Source organism: Falco cherrug, chromosome 1 (assembly GCF_023634085.1).
Source record: "Falco cherrug isolate bFalChe1 chromosome 1, bFalChe1.pri, whole genome shotgun sequence".
Classification (NCBI taxonomy): Eukaryota; Metazoa; Chordata; class Aves; order Falconiformes; family Falconidae; genus Falco; species Falco cherrug.
This window is the reverse complement of record NC_073697.1, coordinates 126140325-126165615: the sequence shown is the minus strand read 5'-3', so window position 1 is coordinate 126165615 and position 25291 is coordinate 126140325. Positions and strand designations below refer to the sequence as shown.

At 52.4% G+C, this 25291-nt stretch overlaps 1 protein-coding gene across 1 annotated transcript in view; it reads left to right on the top strand.

The window, feature by feature from the left end:
- SLC39A11 (solute carrier family 39 member 11) overlaps positions 1 to 25291 on the top strand; it is a 98500-nt gene that overhangs the window by 42263 nt on the left and 30946 nt on the right. Inside the window, exon 6 of the mRNA XM_055728651.1 lies at positions 11015 to 11185. Coding sequence (XP_055584626.1) covers positions 11015 to 11185 — 171 coding nt within the window. The remainder of the gene's footprint in view (positions 1 to 11014; positions 11186 to 25291) is intronic.

Genomic DNA, 25291 nt, shown 5'->3' with positions numbered 1-25291 from the left:
ATGGCACGGAGCAGGTGGGAGAGAGCGAGGGGAATGGCAAAGATCCCCCTCAGAACCCCCCTCCCTTTGTGGGGTCTCACCCAGACCATTCAGAGGCTGCAGCTGGCCTCTGCACCCCTGGATTTAAAAAGTTGTTGCTTTATAATTTTTCCTAATTATCCCCTGCCCCAGGAAGCCTTGTCTGCAAAAAAAAAAGGCAATAATTCAGGGAAGATGCCGCTTGGAGAAGCGCTGGGTTTGGAGCAGGGCAGTTGCTGGCTCTCACTCGGTGCTGACAGTGTCACTCAGCTGTCACTACGGGCACCGCTCCACAGTGCTGCTTCCACCTCGAGTTAAACCTTTGGGCTCTAATGCGTTTTTTCATTGATTTTTATTTTCAAACAAATTTAATTAATTTGCAAAAAGAATTTCTCTAGCCAAAGCCACCGTGTCCTTTCTGAGTAAGAGAGGCTGGGTGACTTTGAATAAATGGGTAAGCTAGGGTGAAAGAATAAGAGAAATAATGGAGAGCAAGAACTGAGCAGCCCATCTTGCTTGTCTCTGGTTTGGCATCTTGAAATTTGTGTAGAGAGATGTTGTGGTAAAAGGCAAGTGGCAACAACTGCCGTTCTGTTCTGCCTCTTCTGGGATGCCGACAGCTCCAGCATGGCCACATCTGTACCGATCACTGCTCACGGAGGCTGCGCCGGCCTTAGTTTCTGCTCCGTGGATTTCCATACTCTTACTCAGCTCTAATTAAAAAAAAAAAAAAAAAGGCGGAAGAGAAGCTTGCAGGGGACATGAGCTGGGGTGTAATGTGGCCATAAGAAGTGGATGGGAAGGCGAGTGTGTGCGGAGGGCAGGCGATGCCAGAGCATCCTTGGGCAGGAGGCAGCGCTGGCTCGTCTGCAGCTGTGGCCTCGCTGTGCCGGGACAGCGGTGGGACCGGCGGTGCCAGCAGCAGGCGGCTCTGCCAAGCCTGTGCCACCGCACCAGGGTGCTCGGAGGAAGGTCAGCGTGAGCCCTGTCCTCCCGACTGCCCCCGTCGCTGCAAGGCTGCCATCTGAGCCCGGTGCAGGGGCTGCCTGGTCCCTTAACAGCTCCTGATAAAAAATCCTGTTTTCTTTTTAAGCAGATAATGAGATTATATTTTTTTTCCCCCTTCCTTCAGAGATTTGGTGCATTTGATCTTGCTCGTATCAGAAGCTGTTCCCTGCCAAGGATCAGAGATCCGAACATAGCTCAGCCCTCCGAAATGAAGTGATTAAATTAACTCAAAAGTGTAAAATTTCAGCATAAAATGATTCAGCAATGTACTTTATCTACTGGGAACTCCTTAAAGAGCTCTTGGAAGTTAGTGTGAATTAGTTTGCTTAAAAGGACCTCGTGCATGTAATTACATTTAACATCATAGTGTCGCTCTTGGCCAAGAAATTAATCTTGTAAACACCGCAAACATCAATTGGTGAGGTTTTTGGTATTCCTGCTGCCTTCTGGCACTGGGCAATCTGTGTCACCTGAGGGGTGAGCAACACCTTGACCTTGCTACTACTGCGAGTTGTCACCATGTGCTCGACTGATGCTGTGTCACCTCTGTCATCTGGGTTTTGGTCCTTCACCGTGAAGGTGGTACTGTTTACCGGGAGGTCCCGTGCCTTTCCGGGGAGATTTCCCAATGATGTCTGGGGCAGGAGCGTGCAGTGATGGGGCTCAGGTGGTTCCCAGTCTGGGATCTTCCTCCTGAGCATCCTGCCGCACACAGCGGGTGCAGTGAGGGACCCTCCTCTGGCAGACCCCGCTTCAGAGCCTGTGCTGTGGCCATGGTCCTCCGCATCCTCATGGAAGCAGCTGCTACGGCATCAGTGTTTATGTTAACAAGGGGTTTGGTGTTTGTGAGGGTGAATCCCTGCAGCTCTGGAGCAATGAGGTGCTGGTTTAATGCCTCCAGTTGAGATTTCCGGAGGGTTGGTTTGCCTGGGCCAAATTGGGACAACCTGTGCTGTTCCTTCCCTTTGCTGCATTTCTCCTGCGCCTTTCCCTGTGAATGAAGAGCTGCGTTATGGACTCATTTTCCCATATAAAAGTGCACCGGAATGCATGCTGGCTGCTCTCTGGGATGATGGGAGCTTTCCCGAGTGTGGGAATGACATGGCAGCTTGAAGGATCAAGGTGGTAGGAGGTAAAGCAGGACAGCAGGAAAGATCTGTGGATTATGTATCTGCCGGTACGTGGTTTCTCAGGCTGCTCTGGGTAAATGATGGCACACAGAGGGCTGGAACAGTAATTCCATGTGAGAATCTATGATGGATCGCTGGAGCAGTGGGGGAGAAGGTCAGGCATTAAGATCAAGGTTGAGGGGGGACAAGGTTGCAAAGTTGGGGGAGGCTGGGAAGGGAGCCAAGCCAGTGCAGCACCAGCAAGGATGCTCCAGAGCAATTGCTGGGAGCGGTGCAAGCAGGTGCCCTGTGTCCCCGAGGGAGCAGTGGGGGAGTGCTGAAAGCATGCTTGGTTCTCTTTTCAGGCTGGGTTGTTACCAGTGTGATGTTTGAGCTGAGGTTTGGGTATCAAGCTCTCCTTCGCTCGTTAGCTGATGCCCTCTTTGGAAATGGGGTGGAGGAGGGACCTGGTGGGGCTGGTGCCCTGGCGCGCTCCAGCATCCTCCTGACTCCAAACTTCAGACGGATCCCAGCAATATTCATGTGTCTGACAGCAAGTGTAGTCAGTCATGCTGAATTAAACAACCTTTTATGAAAGCTCCTGTGCACGCTTGGATAAATGAAGGCGCCTAATAGACAGTGAGTCATGACACTCTATTTATCTTCCTTGCTGAAAGCCTGAGCAGATGCAGGGGCCTTTTTTATCTGCCAGAAACATTGGAAAATGAATTTGTTACGTATGGGGGGGTGGGGGGGTGAGATCATGACAGCAGGCTGGGGCCGCAACATGCGAATGGGTGTCACGGGTGTCCTGCTGCCATCCCGGCCACAATGCCTAGCACAGTGGCACTGGGCTCTGCTTGGGCACCCAGAGCCTGGGCAGCCTGTGCTCTCTGCGCAAGCAGACCGAGCTTTTGCTAGCAGTAAGTTAATGTGGTGGGTTTTTTTTAAATACGTCCTTATTTTGACCATAGTTGGGCAACTCCAAGGAGTTCCTTTTTCAGCAGCTTTGTTCTCTGTGTGCAGGCTTTCCAGGAGCTGGATTTTCCCTGCTTTGGGAACTCGTTCCTTAAAAAAGAACCTTTTTCCCTTGGCAGTTTTATTTTCAGCTCCGATGTGATCCGTGCTGTCAGACCTGATCAGAGCAGAGACGTGCGACCTGGGACTCCTGCCTGCTCCCCTCTGCCTGGCTCGGAGCCTGCAGCACTTGCTGCCTCTCCCCGTACCTGTCTGCGAAGCAGATAGCAGTTATCCCATAAGAGGTGCTGTGCTTAATTACTTACAGTAATTAAAACCTCTTACGGAGGTATCCGATAAGAGCGTTGTGTCTGTGCGGAAGCGGGGAGCAGATGCTCACTAACACCCATCTGCTCTTCAGCATCATGGCCTTTCTGTGCTCCCTGAAATTCCTGCTGCAGTGGCAAAAGGAGGACAAGGGAAATAAGGATGTGGAGAAGTTTAGGAGGAGGGTGAGCTCCCATCACTCGCTGCCAGCGTGTGTGAGGAATAGTTTCAATGACTTGTATCCGCTATGGGATGGGCACTGGGTGCTGGGGAGAGCAGTTGGACTGATGGCTTCAAACCTAGGTGTTGCTTTTCATCCTTGAAAAAGGCCTTTAAAAAAAACAGAAAAAGAAGATGAAGCAAGATAAGGGTGGTGTCCTCAGAGGGCAGAACATGCTGTTGCTGTAACGTGGAGCAATTTGTGGGTGCTGCTGGGAGCATGCGTGTGTCTGGCTCCACTTCCCGCAGGCTGTGGCTGTTCACTTTGATGCAGTTTCTCTTCTGGTGCTTCCTCATGGTCAAAAAACGCAGGAAAACAAGAGGCTGGGAAGAAGGGGATGGTGCACACGGGTCCATGTGTGAAGGGGTGCACGGGGGAAGGGGCTGCCTGCCCTTCCGTGGGCAGTACCAGCTGCCTTCTGTAGCCTTCAGGTGAAGGAGGGATGCTTCTCTCAGGGGTGGTCCTCCCCCTGCCCGGGGTCTCTGCGGACCCATGGAGATGCTTTTCCTGTCTGGCTCCAGCGATGCCTTTGTTACAGCACGAGTGGAGTCCAGGGTGGATTTTGCAGAGCGGGAGCACTGATGGGACCCGTGGGCCACGGGGACGAAGCCCAGCTGCCACAGAGCATTGGTCACATCTGCTTAAAGTTAATGGAGCATCGAGAGTTTATGGAGACGAGTGGAGCGGGGAGAGGGCTTGGATTTGCAGAGTGGGAGATGTACTGCAAGCGCGATGCTATTAATGGGCGAGCGTTTCTCTAAGGGGCTTGGATTGACTATCAAGCCTTTGGGAATCTTAGAAATTTTCAAAGTGATTTTGATTTATCTCAGCCATTAGGGGAGAGAATTTAATGTGCAATTATTTTCTGTACCTCGGGAAGGGATGTCAACTGCTTGTGATCATTTTCTTTTGCAAATTGTTCCTTCTTTCCTACTCCACCCCCAGACAAAGGGTCAGCCCACTTCCCCAGCTCTCCTGGTTTTGATGGAGCAGCTATAATGCCTAATACAGATTTCCAGCTGCAAACAAGCAGGTGCTGGCACTAATGAGAGTGGTGTGCGGTGAGGGGCTCGGCGGAGCCGAGAGGGATTTGGCTGGAGCTGGGCTGGCTGCTGGCCTCACATGCGGCTGCTGCTCTCCTGCTCCCTCCTGGAGCTTTGCTGTTACCTGCGCTTAGGGCTGCCGCCCGCGGGTGCCATCATAACGGGTATCATGGAAACAGATGAGAGATTCAGAGAGAGACATTGCTGGGTGGAGGCTTTCAGAATAGGAGTGTGATGCTTTTCTTCCTTTGCCTTGTTCCCGTGCGCATCATCAGCAAACAATTTTTGCAAGAGCTGGCAAGTGGCAGTTAATCGTATTTTTTAGTAAGTCTATTGTGCATCTGTGCTTGGTGCTGTCTCCCCTTCTCCCACACTTTAGAGATGGGAGCGGACAAATTTGTATAAATGAGGGTGCTGATTCATCCCTTGCAAGTTTAAGCTGAAGGAAGAGACCTGGAGCCCCCAGTGTGGGACTTGGGCTGATGTGAGAGCCGAGATCCCTCCCTTGGCCACTGGCAGCTCCAGATCCCTTCTTGGTGAGACAGAGTCACACTGCAAGAGTTTGATGGGATAATCAATGGGGAAAAGATGGAGGGGGATTTTGGAGCTGTAAGTGATTTTCCTTCCAGCATTTTCAGCCAAGGGAAGCTCCAGATTCCCATGAGTGTGTTCACTCCAGCGCGGAGACACCAGGATGGTGCCAGGGAGGGTACACCTTCGTTGGGGGTACTAGGTCCCTCCAGCCCCCCTTGTACTCCTGTCCCCCAGCTTGTGTCCCCCCACCGTGCTGGGCCCCCCTGGTGCTGTGGGGCTGGGCTGGAGGGGGAGGTTTGCAGCTGCATTGAGACTGAAATGGGTCTCGGGCCACCTCAGAGGGGTTGCACAGGCTCCTCGCAGAGGCTTTGCCGACGGGGATTTGAACAGCCCCAGCCTGGTTGAGCATGTTAACGTCAAGCATGCGAGAGCTGTAGGAGGAGAGAGGCAGGGCCAAAGCCAGGCCTAATTGGAGAGGAGGACAAGGGCTCTAAAGCAGATGTGAAAAGCTAAAGAGCTCCATAGACTGGTTTGAATTCGGGACCTAAAGTAATGCAGTAAGGAGGGTTTTTTGAGCACAGAGTAAATAGCGTATTCGTCTGTTTATGTACTGCTTGCGAGTGCAATAAAGCTGAGGTCACGGCTAATGCAAACAGTTTTCATTAAGAAATAATAAAAAATAAAAAGCCATTTCACGTGCTGATAAGAAGCCAGTTGGTTTTTATATTTCACCAGCAGTTTAAGCCATACTCAAAGCCATTTATCTTTTTCCAGTGCTGGCTGCAGAGGATATGAAAAATGCAGCAGGCTGCACATATGTAATTAAACTTTTGGCAGAATCTTTGCCCTGCAGCTTTGCTAAGAAATTCAATAATGATAAATAGAGTAGAATATATAGAGGACTTTTTTGTGAACAAGATTTAAAATAATGTATGTGGCGCAGATAATTATTTGCCAAATAATTGTCTTGGCAACGCTCTTGTGAGTACCCTTGTCTGATTGTGTCAGCTATTCTTTAAAAACCACCCCTTGTTCTGCTCTTATCACTATGCCAATTTGCTGTTGAGGCTTTCCTGATTTCCAGCCAAGTCTCTGTTTAGCTGTAATTATTGTTTTGTTCCCCTTAGCCTGCGCAAGATGCAGTGTTTCAAGCTGGGAGCACTCTGGGTGCTGCTTTTTGTGTGACAGCCACACAAATCCCTTCCTGGGCTGTGTCCGACGCTGTGAGCTGGTATCATTGCTCCACTGCAATTATCTTTTTTTATTATTATTATTTTTTATCTTTTCCAACAGCAATTGGAAGTAAAGCACATCGCTTGACCCATCTGTGGTTTGTAGTCTCACTGTTATATGTGACACTACCGGGAAAATGACACTGGGGTTGTCTCCCTGGCTTTGGTGTTGGTGCCTTTATCCTCTGCTAATGCACCGATAATTTGTGTGAGAGGCAATTCTGTGTTAAAATTGTCCATCCAAACCACAATAGGAACTTGTCCTAGAAAAGCTGCATCTATTCTGTTTATTTCCCACAGATTTCCCCCATTTGCTGCTGGCAGGAGCAGAGCTCCTTGCCCCTGTGGGTACCGTGGCACCCCCCTGTCCTTTGTCACTGCTGTCCTTGGATCTGCTTCAACTATGCTTGCAAAAAGTCTGATTTTCATTAAAGGTTTTTTCAACAGTAGCAAGAAGACTACTTGTAAGTAAAATAAAATAACAAATTAAAAAGTTATCTAATAGAAGTGGTACTCCAGGAGATGGTGGGTTCGTATTAAGCAACAGAGCTGGTCTGGGCATTCGCTTTCATTAGTGAGAGCTGTGAAATGGATCTTTTCTGGTAATTTGATAGTGGGGAGGGAGCGCTGCCGAAGCACTGTGGGAATTCCCAGCAGAACAGGGATAGCTGAAGCTTCCCCAGTTACGCCACTCGAGCAGATGAACGCCGGCTGTTGCATCGCTTGCTCAGATCCTTCGCGGAGCTGGGGAAGCCGAGTGCCTGCGAGCGGAGCGGGGTGTGCGGGGGGAGCGCTGCTGCCCATGTTGGGTGCTCTCGGGCATCTGTGCCTGCGGCTGCGGGCAGCCCCGAGGTGCAGCTGGGTCCCTCCGTGGTGCTTGCTGCCCCTCGCCGGGTCTTTCTCTGTGGCTGCAGCCAGGCACTTAGCAAAGCATGCTTCTTCTCCATGAAAATTCACCCGCGAATGGGAGTCGGGGGAGCTGAAATCAAAGCCTGGAAAGGCTTCGCTTTGATGTTTAAACACCAGCAAAAGCCTTGCTCTGCCTTGCGGCAGGAGTCCTGGGGGACAGCGCAGTTGTACGGTGAACCCATCAAATCCAGGAGTAAGGGAAATAAGGAGAAAGTACGCCTGGAGTAAGGCAATGAAAAGCCCGACAAACCAACAGCTCAAAGCACTGGGAGTTCCCGTGCGTGAGTGCAGCCCGATTGCCAGGGCGGGTTTGGACAGCTGGGTCAGGCTGGAGCAGGAGGTGGCTCTGCTCTTCCTGGGGATTCCGTGCGCATCCCAAGGGAACAGCGAGCAGTCCTGGGCATGGTGCCACTGCGGGCAGTCCCTTCCCTGCCGCCAGTCCGGGGAGAGCTGTGATTCCCCAGGTAATGGTGCATGGGAAATAGCCAAAAGGGAGATGGGAGTGTGATAGCAGGGGAGCAAATTAACGTCCTTTCGCAAGCAGAGCAGATGCCGAGGCAGGGTTGTTTTGTTCAGAACCGGAAAGCTAGATTTTTGGAAATGCTGATGACATTTGGTTTATCAGTTCTGCGAAGTGCCAAGTGAAAAGCAGCTTGGGAGGTTTTGATTTTTATGGCTCATTCTGCCTAAACCATGGGGAGAATAACTGACATCTGGGGTTTCCGTCGTGGCTCTGCTGTGGGTTTGCTGCCTGGCGCTGGGCGAGGTGGTCCTGCCTCCTGCGCCCATCCTCTGCCTGGCAGCACGTGGGCATCAGCCGTACTGTAACGGTCAGAGCTTCCCTGATAAAGTAAAACCCTGGTTACTCATTATTTAGTTTATCCCAGAGAAGGTGAGGGTGATATGGGCAAGGACTTGGCCAGAGCAGTGACGCGGGGTGATGGATGGCTCCTTGACTTGGCATTTTGCTACGTGCTGTGCTGCGGCTGAAGAGGCTGGATAAAGCCGGGGGAGGTGGAGGCAGGCTCCAGCCTGAGCCTGGTCAGGGGTAGAGCTGGGGTGGATGAGAAAGAGGTAAGGGAAGATCTAAGATTGCAGAGGAAGATGCATTGGACCCAGGCTGGCATTGTCTCGGACGGCACATGAGTGAACAGCTGGGTCTGGTTTTAGGCACAGTCTTCAGGTCAGAAATGTGAAGGATGGACTGGACCAGGCCACATCATGAGATGAGCAAAAGGAAAAAAAAAAAAAAAAAAGTAGAAAAAAATTGCCGGCGATGGAGTGGCCTGTCTGGTGTCAGTAACGCTGTTTGTAGCTGGTGCTGTGAGAGACGAGCACACAGTGGAGGTGCTACTGCGCTGTCAGCAGGCAGCTTTGGGGGCCTGATTTAACTAAAAATAAGGCACTGATAATCACATTCTGTGTTTTTCCTGCATTCCCCCAGCAGATACCTGAGGTCTGCAAAACGCAAAGGTTCCCCAGCAGCCACCGAGACCTCCGCTTTCAGCATTCACCCTGCGTTTGTACTTCGCAAAACTGCCTCGAGAGCCTGCGTTGCCCAGGCTGTCACGGTGTCGTGGTCGCTTGTGCTTTTATTGAACACTTGTTGCTTTCTATAAATGGAGAAATGCTGGTGTTTTGTCACTTGAATGTAAGTGCACATCTCTAAATGTCATGTAAACTGTTTTTTCTCCACCCTGGAAAGCTCTTGACACCAGAGGGGGATTCCTGCACCTCTCTGCATCCTCGCATCACCCTGGTTTTTGTGCAGGCAGCTCGGGCAGCGCTGCGCTCGTCATGCTGCAGCGATGGGGCTGCTGGTCCATGGGTCTGTGGCCAGGACAGGGTCAGCTGAGGATAACGCTATTTTTGGGGCCAGGGGGACATGTGCCAAGCAATTAAAGTAATCCAGTGGTCTGGCAGAAGGAGGGAATTTCATCTGTAAGTGGCTTTAGCCTTGGCTGCCCCTTTGCCAGGGGTCTGCTGCGCCAGCGTTCCTGCAGTGAATTGGATGAGCCACCCTGCTGGATCTGGCTGTTCTTGTTATTGCTTCAAAAAAATAAATATTTGTCTTTGTCCCCACAGGCTGGAGTGCAGCTCTGCCATCAAATGTTACTGCGTGTTATTGACTGGGCTGGGATTTGGGGACAGAAAGTGTCTGGCTCCTTACAGCTAACAAAAATAATTATCTGCGCAGCATCTTGCTCTGTTCACGGCGTGGCAGCGGTGGTGGCCTTCTGGGGGGAGGCACGAGAGTTGCCGGTGTCATGGTTGCAGCCCTGGCGATGCTGCCCAGGGATGCTCCTGTAGCATGGGGGGCAGCAGGAGGGAATCCACCAGAGCTCTGCCTCATCCCACTGCCGTCAAGTGGGGGTTTCATCTTTGATCTGTTTTTTTGGTATCAAAATACATGAAATCCTTGGGTTTGTATTCTGAGGTGTTGAGGGCCATTTTGGGATGCCTTTACGTCTCCATCTTTGTGTTACAGATGGCAAGGTGTGAAGTGGTGCTGACACGCCTGCTTTCCCAAGGTGACCTCCTGTGTCAGTTTGCATGAGCCCCCTTATGCCGAGGCTCTTAACTGGTGCTGAGAACACACACTGTGCAATGTGCGGCATGACAGTCGGCATCGTCCTGCCGCCAAACAGCAGGGGAAGCAACTGGCATTCCATCAAAACAGTTTCAGATGGCTTCTTACACTGTCTGCGAAAAAAATCTGGGAGTGGGTGGGTCAAGGGACAGGAGAGAGAATTACGTAAATCCAGGGGGAGATAATTATATTGTCTAAATGTCAGAGCTTTAATATGAAGCCGTAGCTGTTGCTGTGTGATGTTGAGGAATTTGTGCTCCTTGTTTCTTGGCTTCTTTTCACCTTTTCATGTTGAAGGTGAACAGTGAAGGGCTCAGTGCGTGTTGGCTTTACTGCGGTGCTGCCTGGTGCTTGTTCCACCCGTCGCAGCTCTCCATGGGGCTTGGGTTTTAGTGGTGTGGTTTTAAATAACTGGTTGAAATAGAGCCGGTAGTAATGGTCCTGCTGGGAGCAGAGGAGAGCCTGGGGTTATCCAGTGACGTATCTGCAAATGGCAGTGGCAAATCTTTTGGTAGCGGAACAGTCGCTAAATACAGCACTCGTTTGGTGACTGGGGTGAAATCAGAATGAAGCGTTGCAGGGTTTTTCCTTCATCAGCAAAGGCAACGGGAGTGCAGACCTGCCAGGTTTGGGGTTGGTGGGGGGGGGACAGTCTCACCACAGGTCCCTGTGGCTGCTGCCTGGCAGCTCTGTCCTCATCATCCTCGTCAGCAGCCGGCGCCAGAGCTTGGCCCCCCCAGACTGAGACTTTGCAGGCAGGTGTGAGCCCAGGGGAGATGCTGGGGCGCTGTGTGGAGCCAGGAGCAGGTCCCCGGAGGAGGAGGCGGCGGAGGGTGAACTTCTGCTTTGCCTCAGGGTCTCCCTGGCCCGTGGGCTCTGCAGTCTGCATGGGGGGAAATGCCCTACCCTGACCTGAAATGAAGTGGGCGACGCACACACCTTCAGCCCTTGTTTGGTCAGCGTTATTCCTTCTCTCTGCTTTTTCCTTCTGGGAGGGGAGGCAGGAGATGCCCAGTTGTCCGTCTGTCGCCCCCTTGGCTGACCCAGCTGTTTTTCTGTACCCCCAGACAAAGGTGAGAACGGGGAGCCCTACCAGAGGAGGAAGGGTGTGGGGGCCAGCCTGCCAGACGGCCCCCCAGCGTTCCCCGTGGCCAGGGACGGTGCCCCATCGGCCGGCAGCAGCAGCTGGAGGCGGATTATGCTGATGATCCTCGCTATAACCATCCACAACATCCCAGGTAAGTCCTGTCCATCTGTCCGTCCCTCTCTGCTCATGGGCAGCCGCTTCCCGGGGTCGCTGCCATCCCAGGAGGCTCGTACAGGGCTGCTGCCTTCTTGCCCTTCTTTTTCTTGCTGCTCGCAGGTGGCACTCGCCAAGTGGGTGCCCGGTTGCCTTTTGGCAAGATCTGTCCCATCGAATCTTGCTGTCTTGGTAGGGCTGAACCGTGCAAGGTCTTGGCAGCAAAACTCCTTACGGGGAGGGGGCCTGGGGGGAGCCTGTAGGCTCAGGCTTGAACATCTGCAGCCTCGCTCACTACTGCCAGCCTGTTGTGGGTGAAAATTGTAAATCTGAGAGTACATTGAGAAAGACGACACTGTAAAGACAACAAATTCTGGTCTCTTTTAGTTTCTCTTCTGATCTCTGTACCAGCAAGAGATGCGTTTTAAGGTGCTGCTTCTCTGCGGGAATACATACGGTTGGGGTTTTCTTATTTGAGGGATGGAGTTTGCCATCAGATGGAAAATTGCAGAGCCCTGAGTCTTAGAGGGCTGCGTCCTGCCAGGGGCTGGGCTTTGACACTATGGAAAAAGAGGTGATAAGAGAAAACAAACCCTGAGATAAATTTGTAACAGCTGAGGACACTCAGCTGCTTTGCAGTTCTTGGTGATGTTGAAAGTAAAAAATACAAGGCAACCTTTCCCAATGCTTGCGTTCCTGGTTTCCTCTCCCCTCCCTCCTCCTCCTCTTCTCCTTCCTCTCCCCTTTTCTTTCCCCCTTCTCCGCTCAGTCTCTGCCTGTTTCAGGTTGTAGCTTGGGTTCAGGTGGAATAGGAAAACACTTTTCTACATAACTTGGATCTGTAAATGTGGGGAAAAACGATGAGTGCCTTTGGAAGAGCCGTGTTTTCCGAGCTGGGGTGAATGCGTGGCTTGTTGGCAAGGAGGTGGCTATTGTCAGCCACGAGAGCTGCAGCAGCTCAGGGCTGGCTGTAACCGTCAGAGCTGGGGAGGGGGCAGCTGCCTCGTGGGGTCATGTCTGCTTGTCTGTTCTGAGAGCGACTTTCATCCGAGGCCAGGGCATCCGTCTTAAATGCCATCGCTGGCTGGGCTTCCCAGGTGAGAAGCTCCGTTACGGGTCTGTAATCCTAGATTCTCTATTTCTCCCCCTCCAAGGGCACTCCAGGGTTAAATGGCAGGAAAAAAACGAAGCGAACGAGTGGGTTGCCTCGGTGTTGGAGCTGGGCTGTGCCAGCCTGGCTGCAACTTGCTTTCTCTGGGCAGTAATCGCTTCCTTCCAGCCAGTCATCAGTTCCCAGCACCCTTGGGTGCTCCTGCTCCTACAGCTTGGGGCACCCAGTCAGCCAGGCTTTTGTTACCCTGAGAGTGTGTGTGAGTTAATATTTCACTGCACCTTTTGTGTGTGATGTGCCTGTGCATCGCCAACACGGGCTGTTTCTGTACATTAGCTCTAGTCTTGGTCAGCAACAGCAAAATAATTTTCCTCTTTTCATCCTTTTTTTTTTTTTTTTTTTTGGTTCTAGATAGATAACTCGGATGCCTTAGTTCAGCTCCTTGTGTTGCTGGGGGAGGCAGATGCCTGGCAGACAAGGCAAGTAGGAGCTTTAAATTAGCCACACACGCAGAAAAAGGGGAAGCATTTGCACCGAGCGAACTGTAATTGGATTTCATCCTTCAAACAAAGTGTCAGGGAGCTGGGGTGAAGGGCTGGGTGGCATGTGCATCGGCTGCCTCAGGCTGTGTCAGCCGGGGATTCCTGGCTCTGTCACCAGCAAAAAAGGAGGTTTTGTAGAGGAGTGAACAAAGCATCACCTGTAGCAATAGGTTAATGGCAGCATGGCCCTGGCTCCCGCAGGGACGCCAGTCTAACCTTTCATTGCTTCTGCCAGAGCACAAAGCCACCCTTGGACAGGTACAGAGGCTCAGAAATTCTCTCTTGCATCTTAAAGGTCACAATATTAAAGCTTAATATCCAGAGAGGTGTGGGGGAGCGGTGGCCTGCAGATGGTTCTGCTGCTCAGCCCCTGTCCGGAGGCTTCACTCAGCTAGGTGGGGGTTTCTGGGTCAGGGTGGGGCTCTGTCCCTACCAAGCCCTGTCCCCAAAGTCCCCCTCCTGCTCTTTTCCCATCAGCATGTGCCTTTCCAGCAGCCTCACAGCGCTGTTGTGGGGCTGGGTGGGTGGCAGTGGCTGTTTGTGCTCGGTGGGGCCGCTCACTGATGGCAAAGCCCAGCACCACCGTCCTCCGTTCAGCCGGGATTTGCCCAAATCCAGAGGTTTCATGTTGTGGAGGCTGGACTTGAGCCTGCGTCTTCCATCGTGCAGCCCCGAGCCCTGCCTGAGATGGCAGGGTGCCAGCACCGATTTCGCCCTAATAAATGATTCAGGTTATGATTAAACCGCGAGCTGGTGGCCTGCTGTGTGCATTACCAGGGTCTCTGGTCTTTCCTGCGTGAGGCAGATGCTGGTCCAGCTCTCGGTGGGCAGCGGGACAGGGCTCAGCTTAGCTTTTGCCAAAGGTCTTTTGCTTTCCCAGCAGATCCCAGCAGCGCCAGTGGCATTTCTCCGATCTGCTGCGGCCCCTGCCTGCGGCGCAGGGTTTGGAAACACTGTAATGTTCTACCTCAATTATCATCCCCGCCAGCAGAAAGGCTGACACTATAATTAGTGCAGGCTCCTGCGGCGTAATGACACCTCGGTTTAGCATGAGGGGTGGCAGTGCCTGTGCCGGGGGAGGAGGAGGGAGGTGCTGAGCCGAGAAGTTGGGGATGCTCAGTGCCTCAGCACAGCTGCCAGGAGCGGGTAGCCGGCTCACTGGGCCCCTGGGCTTGCAAAACTGCTCGCTTTGATGGAAACCCGCGGCTCTGGTGCTGCATCTGCTGCTCGCTCTGCTTCCCTGCGAGCCCAGCGCACTTGTGTGGAGCCATCAGAGGTTGTCCAGGTAGTTCCCAAGGGTTTTGTGTCCTCGCCTTGTCTCCATAACGCTTCATAAAACTTCACATCCCTCGGTGGGGAGTGCAGTGCTCGGGTTGCTGCAGCAAGGAGGATGCAGCTGCAGGGGGGGAACTGCTCCTGTTCGTGCTCATCTTGCTGCGTCTCTGCGCTGCCCAAGTGCCTCTGACGGGCTGGAGATGGGCTTGCTCCTCTGAAACGTGCGGTGTTTCACATCTGAGCCCAAACTTTACCAAGTCCCTCCATCCCGTGGGTAAAACCCTTGCAAGGACTGGGGTCTGTCCCTCTTCTCCTCCCCCACTGGTGTGGCACGGGCTCTTAGAATCGCCAGTGAATGGTTTTATTTACTTTGAGCCCCATTTAGGGATGAACATGTTTCAGTCTTGGCAATGCATCTATCTTTGGTTTCGGGCAAATACGCTGGAAGCCGGTCGATGTGCAGGTGATAGAATTGAACATAAAGACCAGTCTCTTGCATTCAGTTTGTATATAGTGGGCTCTGCCGGCAAGCAAAAGGTTTGGTAATTTGTTCCAAAGCTGTGAATGGCAATGCAAAGAATAAATTGATAATGACAGGAGATGCCAAACTGTGGAGTATTCCTGCTAATTAATATTCATATATGCTGGGTTTAGTGGAACATTAATTATGTATTTAATCAAGCCCTGTTTATTCTGGTTTATCTTTGTACCTTGGGTGGCTGTTATGCTGAAGACTTCAGATTAATTAAAATGTTACTGGTGTATCACAAATAACAATTACCGAGGTGTGAGTTGAACCACCTTTCTCTTTGTGCTCGTTTAGAAGGGAGGAGGAGAGCCCGGTAGGATGGAGCTTGTGGGGCTGGGGTTCTGCTACCAGCTTCCTGGGAGGGGTGGTCCTGGAGGGCTCTGCTTCACTCTGAGCTGAGCTGTGGGGATGTCCCTGCTGCGTGAGATCGGGGGGAGTCCTCCAGCATAGAGGTGCTGCAGGAACCCCCAACGTTCACGCTGCTCTAGGTGAGATGGAGGACAGGTCCAAGGCCATGTTCTGCAACCATCTAAACGCCCCAGGGGTCTCCCTGGAGTCACGGTGCTCACAGGGGTCTGTGCCTGCCTGGGACCCTTGGTGGCTTAACCAGAGCCTGAGTCTGTCCATTCCCGGTGAGTGTCCGTACATGGCAGTGGACACGCTTGTGTGCAGGATAGGGAAGGATGCAGATGTTTCCTCTGTCGGGTTGTGGGATGCCCTGCCTGCCTTTCTTTCCTCTGGCAGTTGTGAAATGCACGTTTCTCTGCCACAAAATCCGCTCAGCTGATGGCAGGCACCTGGCTGGGATCCCGCTCGCTGCAGGGACCGTGGTGCCCCATCCCTCCATCACCCCGAGGAGCATCCCTGCTGGCGCACCCTCCTCTGCTGCCGCTTGCTTCTGGGGAAGGCAGCGGGGCTGATGCCGGGGCCGGTTGCTGGCAGGCATGAGGTGATGCTTCTAGCCACCCTAACGTTGCCAAGGAAACCTGAATTTTCGTTTTTCTTGGCTATGTGGTGGGCAGAGCGGGGCAGCCCCAGACCCCGGGACACGTGGCAAGCCCATCCCCAGGAGCTGCCAGCAGAGCTGGAATTGTTCTCTGCTCCAGCCCGTTCCTTCCTGCAAGAAAATATCCTGCTTTTCTGTATTCAGTCCTATCGCTCTGTGTTTGCTCCCTGATTCTATTTCTGCCATGTTTCTGCCTCAAGTGTCACCGTTAAGCGGAGGTGTCTGGGAGGGAGCAAATGGGACGTGGCAGCGGCGCCGTGCTGTGCATAGAGCTGCCAGGTCATGGTGTGAGGTGGCACTGATGTCCCCTGCTTGCCCCCCAGATCTCGCATGGCTCCACCTGAGGCTTTCTGTCCGGTTCCCGTTTCCAGAAACCCATTAATAAGCTAGAATACATATTTTTTTAATGAGAAGGAACAAAGCAAGGAGCAGGACAAAGTGTGTGAGCTAAATACGGAACAGTTTCACCCTTGGTGGTGAAGGTGCTGCAGGGAGGAGGGAGGGATGTGGGGGGGATTGCTACAGGCAGGAGGGAAAAAATTTTGAATGCAGAAATTTTTAGAGGATGACATCTATGGGAAGGACGAATGAGTCTCCTGGGAAGCTGCACTTTGTCGAGGGGGAGGTCCCTTTACCCCCAGGTGACAGCGTTGCAGTTCATCCCCCTTGGGACTGCGCTTGGAGATGGCAGCAAGAGGCACCCAGCTGCACCACGGTTTGGCACCGGCACCGTGCTTTGGCGTGCAGCAGTGTTCTCGGGGACCTTTCTTCTCTGCATGCCAAAGAGGGAGAGGTTTAGCCCCAAAACTTGTAGGTCAGGGTCTGGCCAATGCTTGGAGTGGGGGTGAGACAATGCCCGGGGGAAGGTATAGCCTGGTGCCGGTGCAGGGGAGGGGGTAGGGATTTACAGTGCTGGCACTGTGCCGGTGTCCTTGTCACGGGGCTGGCATCAAGGCACAGCTGAGTCCTTTACTTATGGTGGCAGTTCCTCACGTTGGTGACTGATTTAAGCCAGGCACCTCCTGCCCATCCCTGTGGCAGCTCTGTGGCACCTCTCTGTCCCTAAGGAAGGTAAAGCAAGTGCTGCTGCCGCTTTGCTTTATCCCAAGGAAACGGTGGTACAAGGGAAGTCTGCACCAAAGGATGGTAAATGTCAAATTGATTTGAAACACGCTTGTTTGCAGCTTTGCCTGGGCAGGAGGATGGTTCAGCTGAGTGCCCTTGGACCAGATAGCGTGAGACCTGCCTGCTGCCCTCCGCACAGTGGGATTTGGCTGGGGACAGCCCCAGGAGTGCAAACTGCCCACTTACATACGGGAGCTGCCTGGACACTTGCTTTTCTTTATGGCTTCTTGCAGCTTTAACCAGTTTCAATGTCCTTTTATGTGTCTCCTGCTTTATGGTTGTCTGCGGGAGAGGAGCAGGCAGCAGGTTTTGGTGCTGGTTGTTGGCTGAGAGGTGTTTTTGTGCTAGCAGCTTGCTCTGCAAATGGGAGCTGAACCCCTGAGCTGCTGCCACCCTGCTCCACCAGCTGGGATGCTGCTAGCTGCAGGTGGAGGAAGCTGGTGGGGACCCCAACGTTGTCATTCCTTGGCCCAGTCCCCTGTTGTGGACATCTCTAGTGGTGGACAGTGATTTAGTCCCATCCATCACTCCTTAGCCAAGTGGTCTCTGTCTGCATTGAGGGCTGTAGGGGTGCGATGCTGGTGTGCAATGTGCTGCTTGATTGTCAGCTGGTGGAGACGTGTCCAAAACAAAATAGTATCTTCCCACCGGTGAGGAGGGAGCTTCACAGTGAGGTTTGTACCTCACTGTGGTTTGACGCCTCCCAGGTGAGCATCCTGCATGCATGGAAGTGGTTTGACAGTCCAGGTTCAACATGCTCTGCCAGCGAGGTGGGATGCTGAAGGCTGTAGCTTTTTAAACCTTAAGCGAAGTCAGCAAGGTTCAGACAGAGCTTGTCCGTCAGACCCAAACCAGAGCTGGTGTTTTCTGTGGTGGAGCTGGTCCTCAGATGATGGTGAATTTGAGGATACAAACAGATTGCCTGCTGCTGAAGGGGAGGGTGTGGGGAGAGGGGTTTGTGGATGGCTGCAGCAGCGCAGAGGTTGCATACTGTGCTGTCAGATTGGTGTTCCTTGGGAGAGGGTGATTTCCAGGCTGGCTGCTTTGTCATTAGCAAAAATTGATTGGATTCATTCTCCTGGGACAAGCACTCCCATGCACTCTGCCTCCCAAGAGAAGGCTGGAGCAATGAGTGTGCTATTGCATCTGAATTATAAAGAAAAATTATTATTTATATGAATATTCTCAGAAATCCATTAAAGGTTGGTAACATTCATTTTGAATGATGGGGTTTTTTTGTTAGCCTATTAAAATTGAGACTATTTTACAATTGTTGACTTTAATATGCATTCAGTACCCACTGGGGTTCAGCAGAGCATGAGAGTGGGAGCCATTTAGCTGTGCCGATTAATCTGTGTCTCATCTGTGTGATGCTTCTTTCTGAAATTACAGCAGACCTCCTTCCACTGTCACTTCTCCTGGTTGCATTGCTATTAACGGTTAGTCTTGGGTGCTCTTGGAGCATTTTTGGGTTCTACTGAAAGGCGTTATTTTTAGTAAGAAAAAGGAGGAAAAGATTTCCCTGCAGCTTGCATTTCAGACGAGCAAGTGAGAAGGAAGCTGTGGGTAAGGGAGGATGTCTGCGTGTGCAGTGGGCGTGTTGTGCAGCAATTTGATGGAGTTCAAGTGCTGTGGAGGGTCAAGGGGAGCAGAGGAGAGCACTAGCCCTGGGACCAGCTCAGCCTGCGCTCGCAGCTCAGAAGGATGGAGAGATGCACTGTTTGAACAATCATGAATTTTTCACAGTGCTTTCTGCTCCGGGGAGTAAAACCAGCCTGGGATGCGGCTTTCCGAGGCTGCTGCCCATCGCGTCTCAGATTTGATTTCTGGAGGGACCCTTTGGGCGTGGATGTGTCAGGGATGAGTGGCTGTTGTTGACAGTGGTGCTGTGATGTGATGGCCCCGCAAGCGGCCGGGGTGAGCAGAGAAAGGTCAGATCAGATGTAGCCCACGAAGACCGAGCTGGGTGCTCGGCTCTAACCGGAGTGTTTGGTGCGGCGGTGACTCATGTGGGATTAGGAGCAGCATGGCCACATGCACGTGCCTGCTCCAGGAAAGGTTGCTTTAACCTTTCATTAAATCTCCCATTAATTGTCACCTCATCAGCACGTATTTTGACATTTTCATCTATTAAGCACCTCGATGGGTTGAAACGACTTGCTCAAAGTCATTAAGCTGCTGTGTGAGGGGATGTAAAGAGCAGGGTGGTGGTGGGGTGAGGTGCAGGCACTGGGTGAAGGATGCGGGTGGCAGCCCTAGCTGCGGGTGATGCTCTCAGTGGCTGCGGGATGGCTCTGCCCCGCTCCTCTGCTCAGCAGAGAAAGTTATCATCTGCAAAAACCTGGTCCTGTAAAGGTGGAGGCTAAAAAGAAATCCTGTGGGCACAACAGGGCTCTCCTGGGTGCCTGTGCATGCTGTGCATTGCTGTTTCCATGTCCTCTGCGTGCACCCAAGATGTGGGTGCCCCTCTGCAGAGCAGGGCTGTGTCACTGCTGGGGCTGGGAAGGACCCTGGCCCTGGCTCTGGGCTGCTCTCAGCTCTGTGGCCACCAGCTCAGCTCCCTCTGGACTTCCGCGTGCTCCTCCTGGGCAAACAGAGGCTGAGGCTTCGGGTCCGGGGTGCCTTGGGAAACTGTGCGTAAATAACAGCCTGATGTAAATGTAATTTCATGTATTACGTGGGCATGGTTGGGAAGTTTTCCTCTGCAGCCTGGAGGTGTCACAGCCCATCACACTGGCACCATTAAAGGGGGGGGGTGAGTGTGGGCAGGGGGGTGAGAGTCACGGGGTCTCTAATGCCCCACTGACAGCAGCTCGTATTTCAAAAACTAATTTGTAGGCAGACACCTGGAAAGCCAGCAGAGAGCTGATAATGTACATTTATCTCTGCGGTATCGTTTTGATCTGGTGATCAGTGTTTTGTAAGCGCTTACAGCCACGGAGGTGACAAAAGCCAATTAAACACAGGATTTTCACCAGCTGGAATGAAAGTCCACTGAAATATGCATGTGAAAGCTCCTTTTCTTTCTTATTCCCATCAGATCTCGCAGGTCTGTTGCATTAAACATCGCTGAGCAGTGGCCTGAGAAATCATTTGTGTGCTAGAAATGAAACATTAAATACCTGTGATGGATTCAGGTTGTGTGGGGTCAGGGAGAGCCTGTTCCCAGCACGGGTCAGTTCCTGCTTTTAGGGTAGTTCAGGTTTGTTAATTTGGGAAAGAATTTTCTTCTTCCAGAGAAGCATTTCCATGAGGAAGGAGCTTTGGGATGTTGGGCAGTTATTCTTTAACATCAGGTACCTCCGGTGTAAGTGGTGGCCGCATGCTGCCTCTTCAGCTCCTGCGAAGCTGTTGCAGCTGGATGGATTTAAAGGACCATTTGCTCCATGTCGTTGTGCTTGAGTGAAAAGGGGAGAAAAGCGGAGTGGGGTGGGGATGTAGGTGGTCTGGCTCCTGCGGGATAAACCAGGAGGTGGCGTTAGGGGAATTGCCTCATGCTGCTCAAGTTCCACCTTGTTTGATGGGCACAAACCCTCAAACAAGGCCATGGGCTTCTCTTGGGCTGTTTTTTCCACCCATATCTGTTGCCATGAGATGCTCAGAGTCACCTTATGTCACATCCTACCAGGTTTGCTCTAAGCACCTCAGGCTTCTGGTCCCTTCCTTGTTGCAAACCCTTCCAGCTCGGCTGGTAGCACACAGGTGGGTTCACTGGTGTGAGTGCCCAGTTCTGGAGGCTTTTTTCAGACAAAGCTCCTGTGGAACCGCCTGGGACCCCACCGGGTAAGACAGTTGGTACCCCTTGGGGGTTAAAGTCCCCCTTTAATGGCATTTTAACTCCGTGGCATCGCACGCAGCAGTGTGGTTTGGCTTGCTTTGTGTCCATTTGCTGTTAAGCACTGGCAAGCTGGGGATTTCGACTGTTTGCTTTTCCAGGTGATGGCTGGCTTGACCCTGTCATCGTCTGCTGTTTTTCATCATCTCTTGCATAACCTTGATGGGACCTGTCTGTGAATCCCTGGAAAACTTGGGGGCAAAGCTGTGCCATTAGTTTTTATCTTTTAAAATCAAAGCGGTGGAGTTGAGCTGTCTGGGCACGTCAGAAGCTTTTGACGTGTTTCACCTTCTTTCAGCTTAGTGTATGCACATCACGGCCCTCAGCCGCTGCTGAATTGGTGCTTTATTAATGCTTCTAACGAGGAAGCTCCTGGGTTGTTTGTAGAGCTGTCCCTGGAGCAGGAGAGAGGAGCCGAGCAAAAGTGCGATGCAGCAGCAGGCCTGTGGTGGCTTGCCTGCAGTTCCCTACCCAGAAAGGCAATTTTTGTCTGTTTTCAAACCACCCGGCTTTGCTGTACGCCCCAGCTGCTGCCGTCCCCACAAACCTTTATCAAGTGTTGCCCCCACACACCTTTTTTTCCCCCCCACAAACACGGAATTACCTGAGCAGGCACTGCAGGGCTTCCCACCGTACCAGCCCTGCGAGCTGGCAGCTCGCTTCCCCATGAGCCCAGCCACGCTCTCATGTTGTATTTGTTTCCTTCCTCTGGGGTGTCACAGTGTAAAATAGCACCGAAATGGGTTTATTTCTGCTATTGCTTTTTTCACAGCCGGCATGTTGGAGGGGCAGTGCGGTGTGGCTCTGCTGGGTGGGATCCGTGGGGCTTCGCGGCTCTGCCTGCTCGCTGCCTGCATCTGCCCGTGGTTGCAAATAGTTGTGAGGATAATGATTGCCCGGGACTGCTTTGTCTGAGCAGATTAATCCAGCTGGTGCCTTGGGTTTTGTTTTCTCTGTCCTGTCACTGTCTGTTGGCAGGGTCAGGATGCAAGTGCTGCGTGGGCTGCGGCATGCGGATCTGCTGGGAAAAAGGGGACCGGGCCACTTCCCCATCCCACCGTACGTTCCTCAGACAAAGGCTCTTGTTCGTCAGGAGCCTGGGGAAGAGAGGGGACAAGTGAATAATTCATACCACAAATAATAATACGTGCCGCTATAAACTGCAAATTAATAATTTAAATTTTATCTTTGTGTTCTGATGAAAGGATTTTTGGTTAAGGTAATAATTAGGAGTGATGTGGCCCTGTTAGCTGGCTGCTAATGCAGGGCTGCAGGGAAGGCATAAACCAAGTTGAAATCCTGCTTGGCCAATGTCACTTTGTCACTACTCCTGTTGGCCTTGGGATCTCTACGGACAGCTTGTACATGTGGCTGAAGGGCTCCCTTCAGGTCAAGCACGCTCCCTCTCTTTAATAATAATTCATGACAATGTAACACTCGAGGGACTCCCGCGCCTTTGCTCTGCCCACACCACCATCTGCTGCTGCTCCCCGCACCCTCTTCACGTACACGTTTAGAGGACAAGGACCTCTCCAGGGTTATCTCCCACCGTGGCAACCCTGCCTGAGCCCAGCGAGCCACGTCCCGCCTGGGTGAGCTGAATCAGAGCCAAACTCCAAGGAGCAGCGATCTTTCACAATGAACTGCGGCTTGCTTTGGTTTCCCTAAGGAGCACGGCAGCCGTGGTGGGTGCCATGAGCGTTTAACCAGAAGACGTAGGTGTGTTGTACGTGCGTGCACGGGCGGCAGCAGTTCCTAGCGTGAGGATGGAGAACCTTAATGTGCTAACAGGGCAATTCATGTGGGTCTGTAAAAGGCACATTTCTCCTTACAGCCCTTAAGGGAATTGGGGCTGGAGAGCTGGGGCTGTGGGCTTTCCGGGGGGGTGTGTGTGTGTGTGTGTGTAGCATCACCACGCTCTTGTGCTGGTGCCTTTTGCTGGGAGTCCTGGGAAGCAGGGAGGGTGCTGCTGGCACCCCGAGGAGCAGCCACGTGGGCTGAAGCAGGTGAATGGTGTCCCAGGGTTCCTGCACTGCACGGGGAGGTGGAAATCCAGCCAGGCAGCTACGTACGGGGAAGTCGTGCTGGAGATCTGGGTGCTCTCGCTTGGAAGAGCCTGTGGTTATGGATGTGGAAGGGAAATGTGGTGCGGAGAGCAGCTGTCAAGTGTAAGAGCACTCGCAGCACTGTGCCCAGGACCTCTGGTCCTAGGGCAGCCGGGGCTCTGGGGGAAACGCCTCGTACTGGGACTGGAGCTGGTGGGATGTGCTGCCGCGTGCGTGCGGGTGACAGCTAAGCAAGGCCACCTCGGGAGCAGCAGTAGGGTTTTTGTTGCAAAGTGAGTTCCGCTGCTTTCTGGCTTGGTTAAGTTCAAAAAGGAAAAAAGGTCTTTCTAAAACGACATTAGCCTCCTGCTGGCTGGTCTTGTAATGGTGGATAGCTAGAAACACGAAAATCACTGAAATCTGGTATTCTCCGCACTTTCTTGTGCAGTAATGGCAAAATGATGTTACCTAGAGGGAACTGGAATTCAGTCTTGGGGGAAAATACTTAGGAGTTTGAATAGTGGCAACAGGGGCATGCTTAAACTCTCATAGAAATACAAACCTCATTATAGCAAGATTAATTTCCCACTAGGACTTTAACAGTTCTTCAAAGAGCAGGATGAATAATTGATGTCATCTTGGCATCTGTAGTACCTTCCTAAAGGAAGCATGTTCGTTTGCTGACCCAGGAGAATTAGCTTTGTAAATCCTCGCAGGAGGAGATAATGTCACTCCCGGCTCTGCTGACGCTGCTGCCAGGCTCGAGGTGCCGGTGGGGGACACGCGGCCCCAGCCTTGCAGGCAGAGCATGGGTCAGTGGATGCAAAGCCCGAAGGTACGTGCGGCTGTTGCGATACCTGGCGTTACTGGTGAGGCGGGCTCGGGCAGCCCTCGATCAGCCCAGCGGTGTTCCCTTCCTTTAAGCAGAGGATGCTTTTGCAGCTAACCCTGCCAGCGTGTCTCTGGCCTGGCATCTGTGTTGGTGCCCACGGTCCTGTGTGTCATCAGGTTTGAGTCAGCTCATGCAAAGGGTTTTCTCAGCATTACAGACTCTCCTTTGGTCGCAAAGAAAGACACTTACTGCTGTTAAATCCGTAATTCCTTCCATTTCTTTCAAAGCTCTGCAGGCACAAACCTCTGCTGAGCCGTGCTCTCCGTATCTGCCCCAGAAACCTGATGTCCCCGGCAGGCAGAGCTGCGGTGTTTGTGCTGTAGGTAGAAGTTCTTACAAACCCTGCTTTTCCTCTCATCTCTGCTCTCCTTCCAAGATTTTGCCTCTACTCAGACGGCAGGATCTGTGAATTGCTGCTTGTTTTTATCATCGCCACGGATCCTCCTCCTCCTCCCCTGCCTGTCTGGGAGGGCCACGCTGCATCCCCAGAGGAGTTTCCTGCAAGGGTAATTTTAAGCAAAGACACCCATGGGTGGGTGATGGGTGGGCTGTGCTGCTGGCACCCTGCCAAGTGCATCCTCTCGGAGAGCAGGAGGCGTGGGATAAGCTAACAGGTAACGAGCCGGTCTGTGTTCCCCTGTCACTGCCATCCTAACCTGCTTTTGTGCATCAGGAGAAGGGGGGAAACCAAAACCCTAACACCTTTGATGCTGTTCCACAGGAGCAGGCTGTCAGGTCTGCCTGCGGCATCCCTGCACGCTCTGCCCGCTGCCGCGTTCGTATGGGAGACGAGACCGAGCAGGGAGCAGGCGAGTGGCATTGCTGCCTGCAAAACAGACACGTGTTATAGCCGTGATCCCAGAAAGGCACAAGCTCTGGGATGCTATGACGTCATTTGCTTTATTCCTGAAATCCTGTCTGTGCAATGACAAACTGATTTGCAGAGAAAAGCGAATTTTGTTTAGTGGATTCTGTTTTTTTGACATTCCTGTAGGATATTGTTCTCCATCCCCTGCCTATTTTCTTGCTCTTTATGTCATATGACAGTAACATAATAACTGGGGTTAATTTACTTGCTGCTATAATTTATCAAGGCCCTGTGAGTGATGCTTGCTATTTACTGGTTTGGATTTCTAGGGAATCTGAAGGGCTTTTATTTTCAGTTGGTTTTGTGAACAGGCCGTCTCCCAAGGATTATGAGTGGCTTCCCACAGTGGCTGTGAAGCTCATTTCATGCTCGAAACCGGAGCCGAGGAGGGCAGGATCTCGGCGAGCCCCGTGAACCCGGACTCTGGCTTTGCAGGGGGCGGTTTCTGGCTGCTGATTGAGATGGAGAGCAGGCGGCGAAGGGCTGTGATCCCTGCCTGGCTGCATAAGCTGCCTTGAATAGGATTTAAAATTGCAGCCTGCTTAATTTCACCAGGTTCTTTCAGCTTGCCAAGCTCTCGGAGACTCGGGTGGTGGGTGATAAGGGAGAGATTTGATGGGATGGGATCAGCCATTCCGCTTTCAAGTTGATCCATTGAACTTAAGGCTGGCGTGGCATTTGCAGCCGGAGGCGCTGGGGGACGAGCCCCCCTCTGTGAGCGTGGAAGCGGGCACTCGGCGTGGCTGGCCGCTCCGGGCAGGGCTGGAGCCCGTGGTGCTTCTTGGAAAGTAGATACTGGAGAACGCAAAAGCGATGAAACAATGTTCAGTGCTGTGGGCACTGGCAGAAGGCGATTTCAGATCAGGGAAGGTGGCC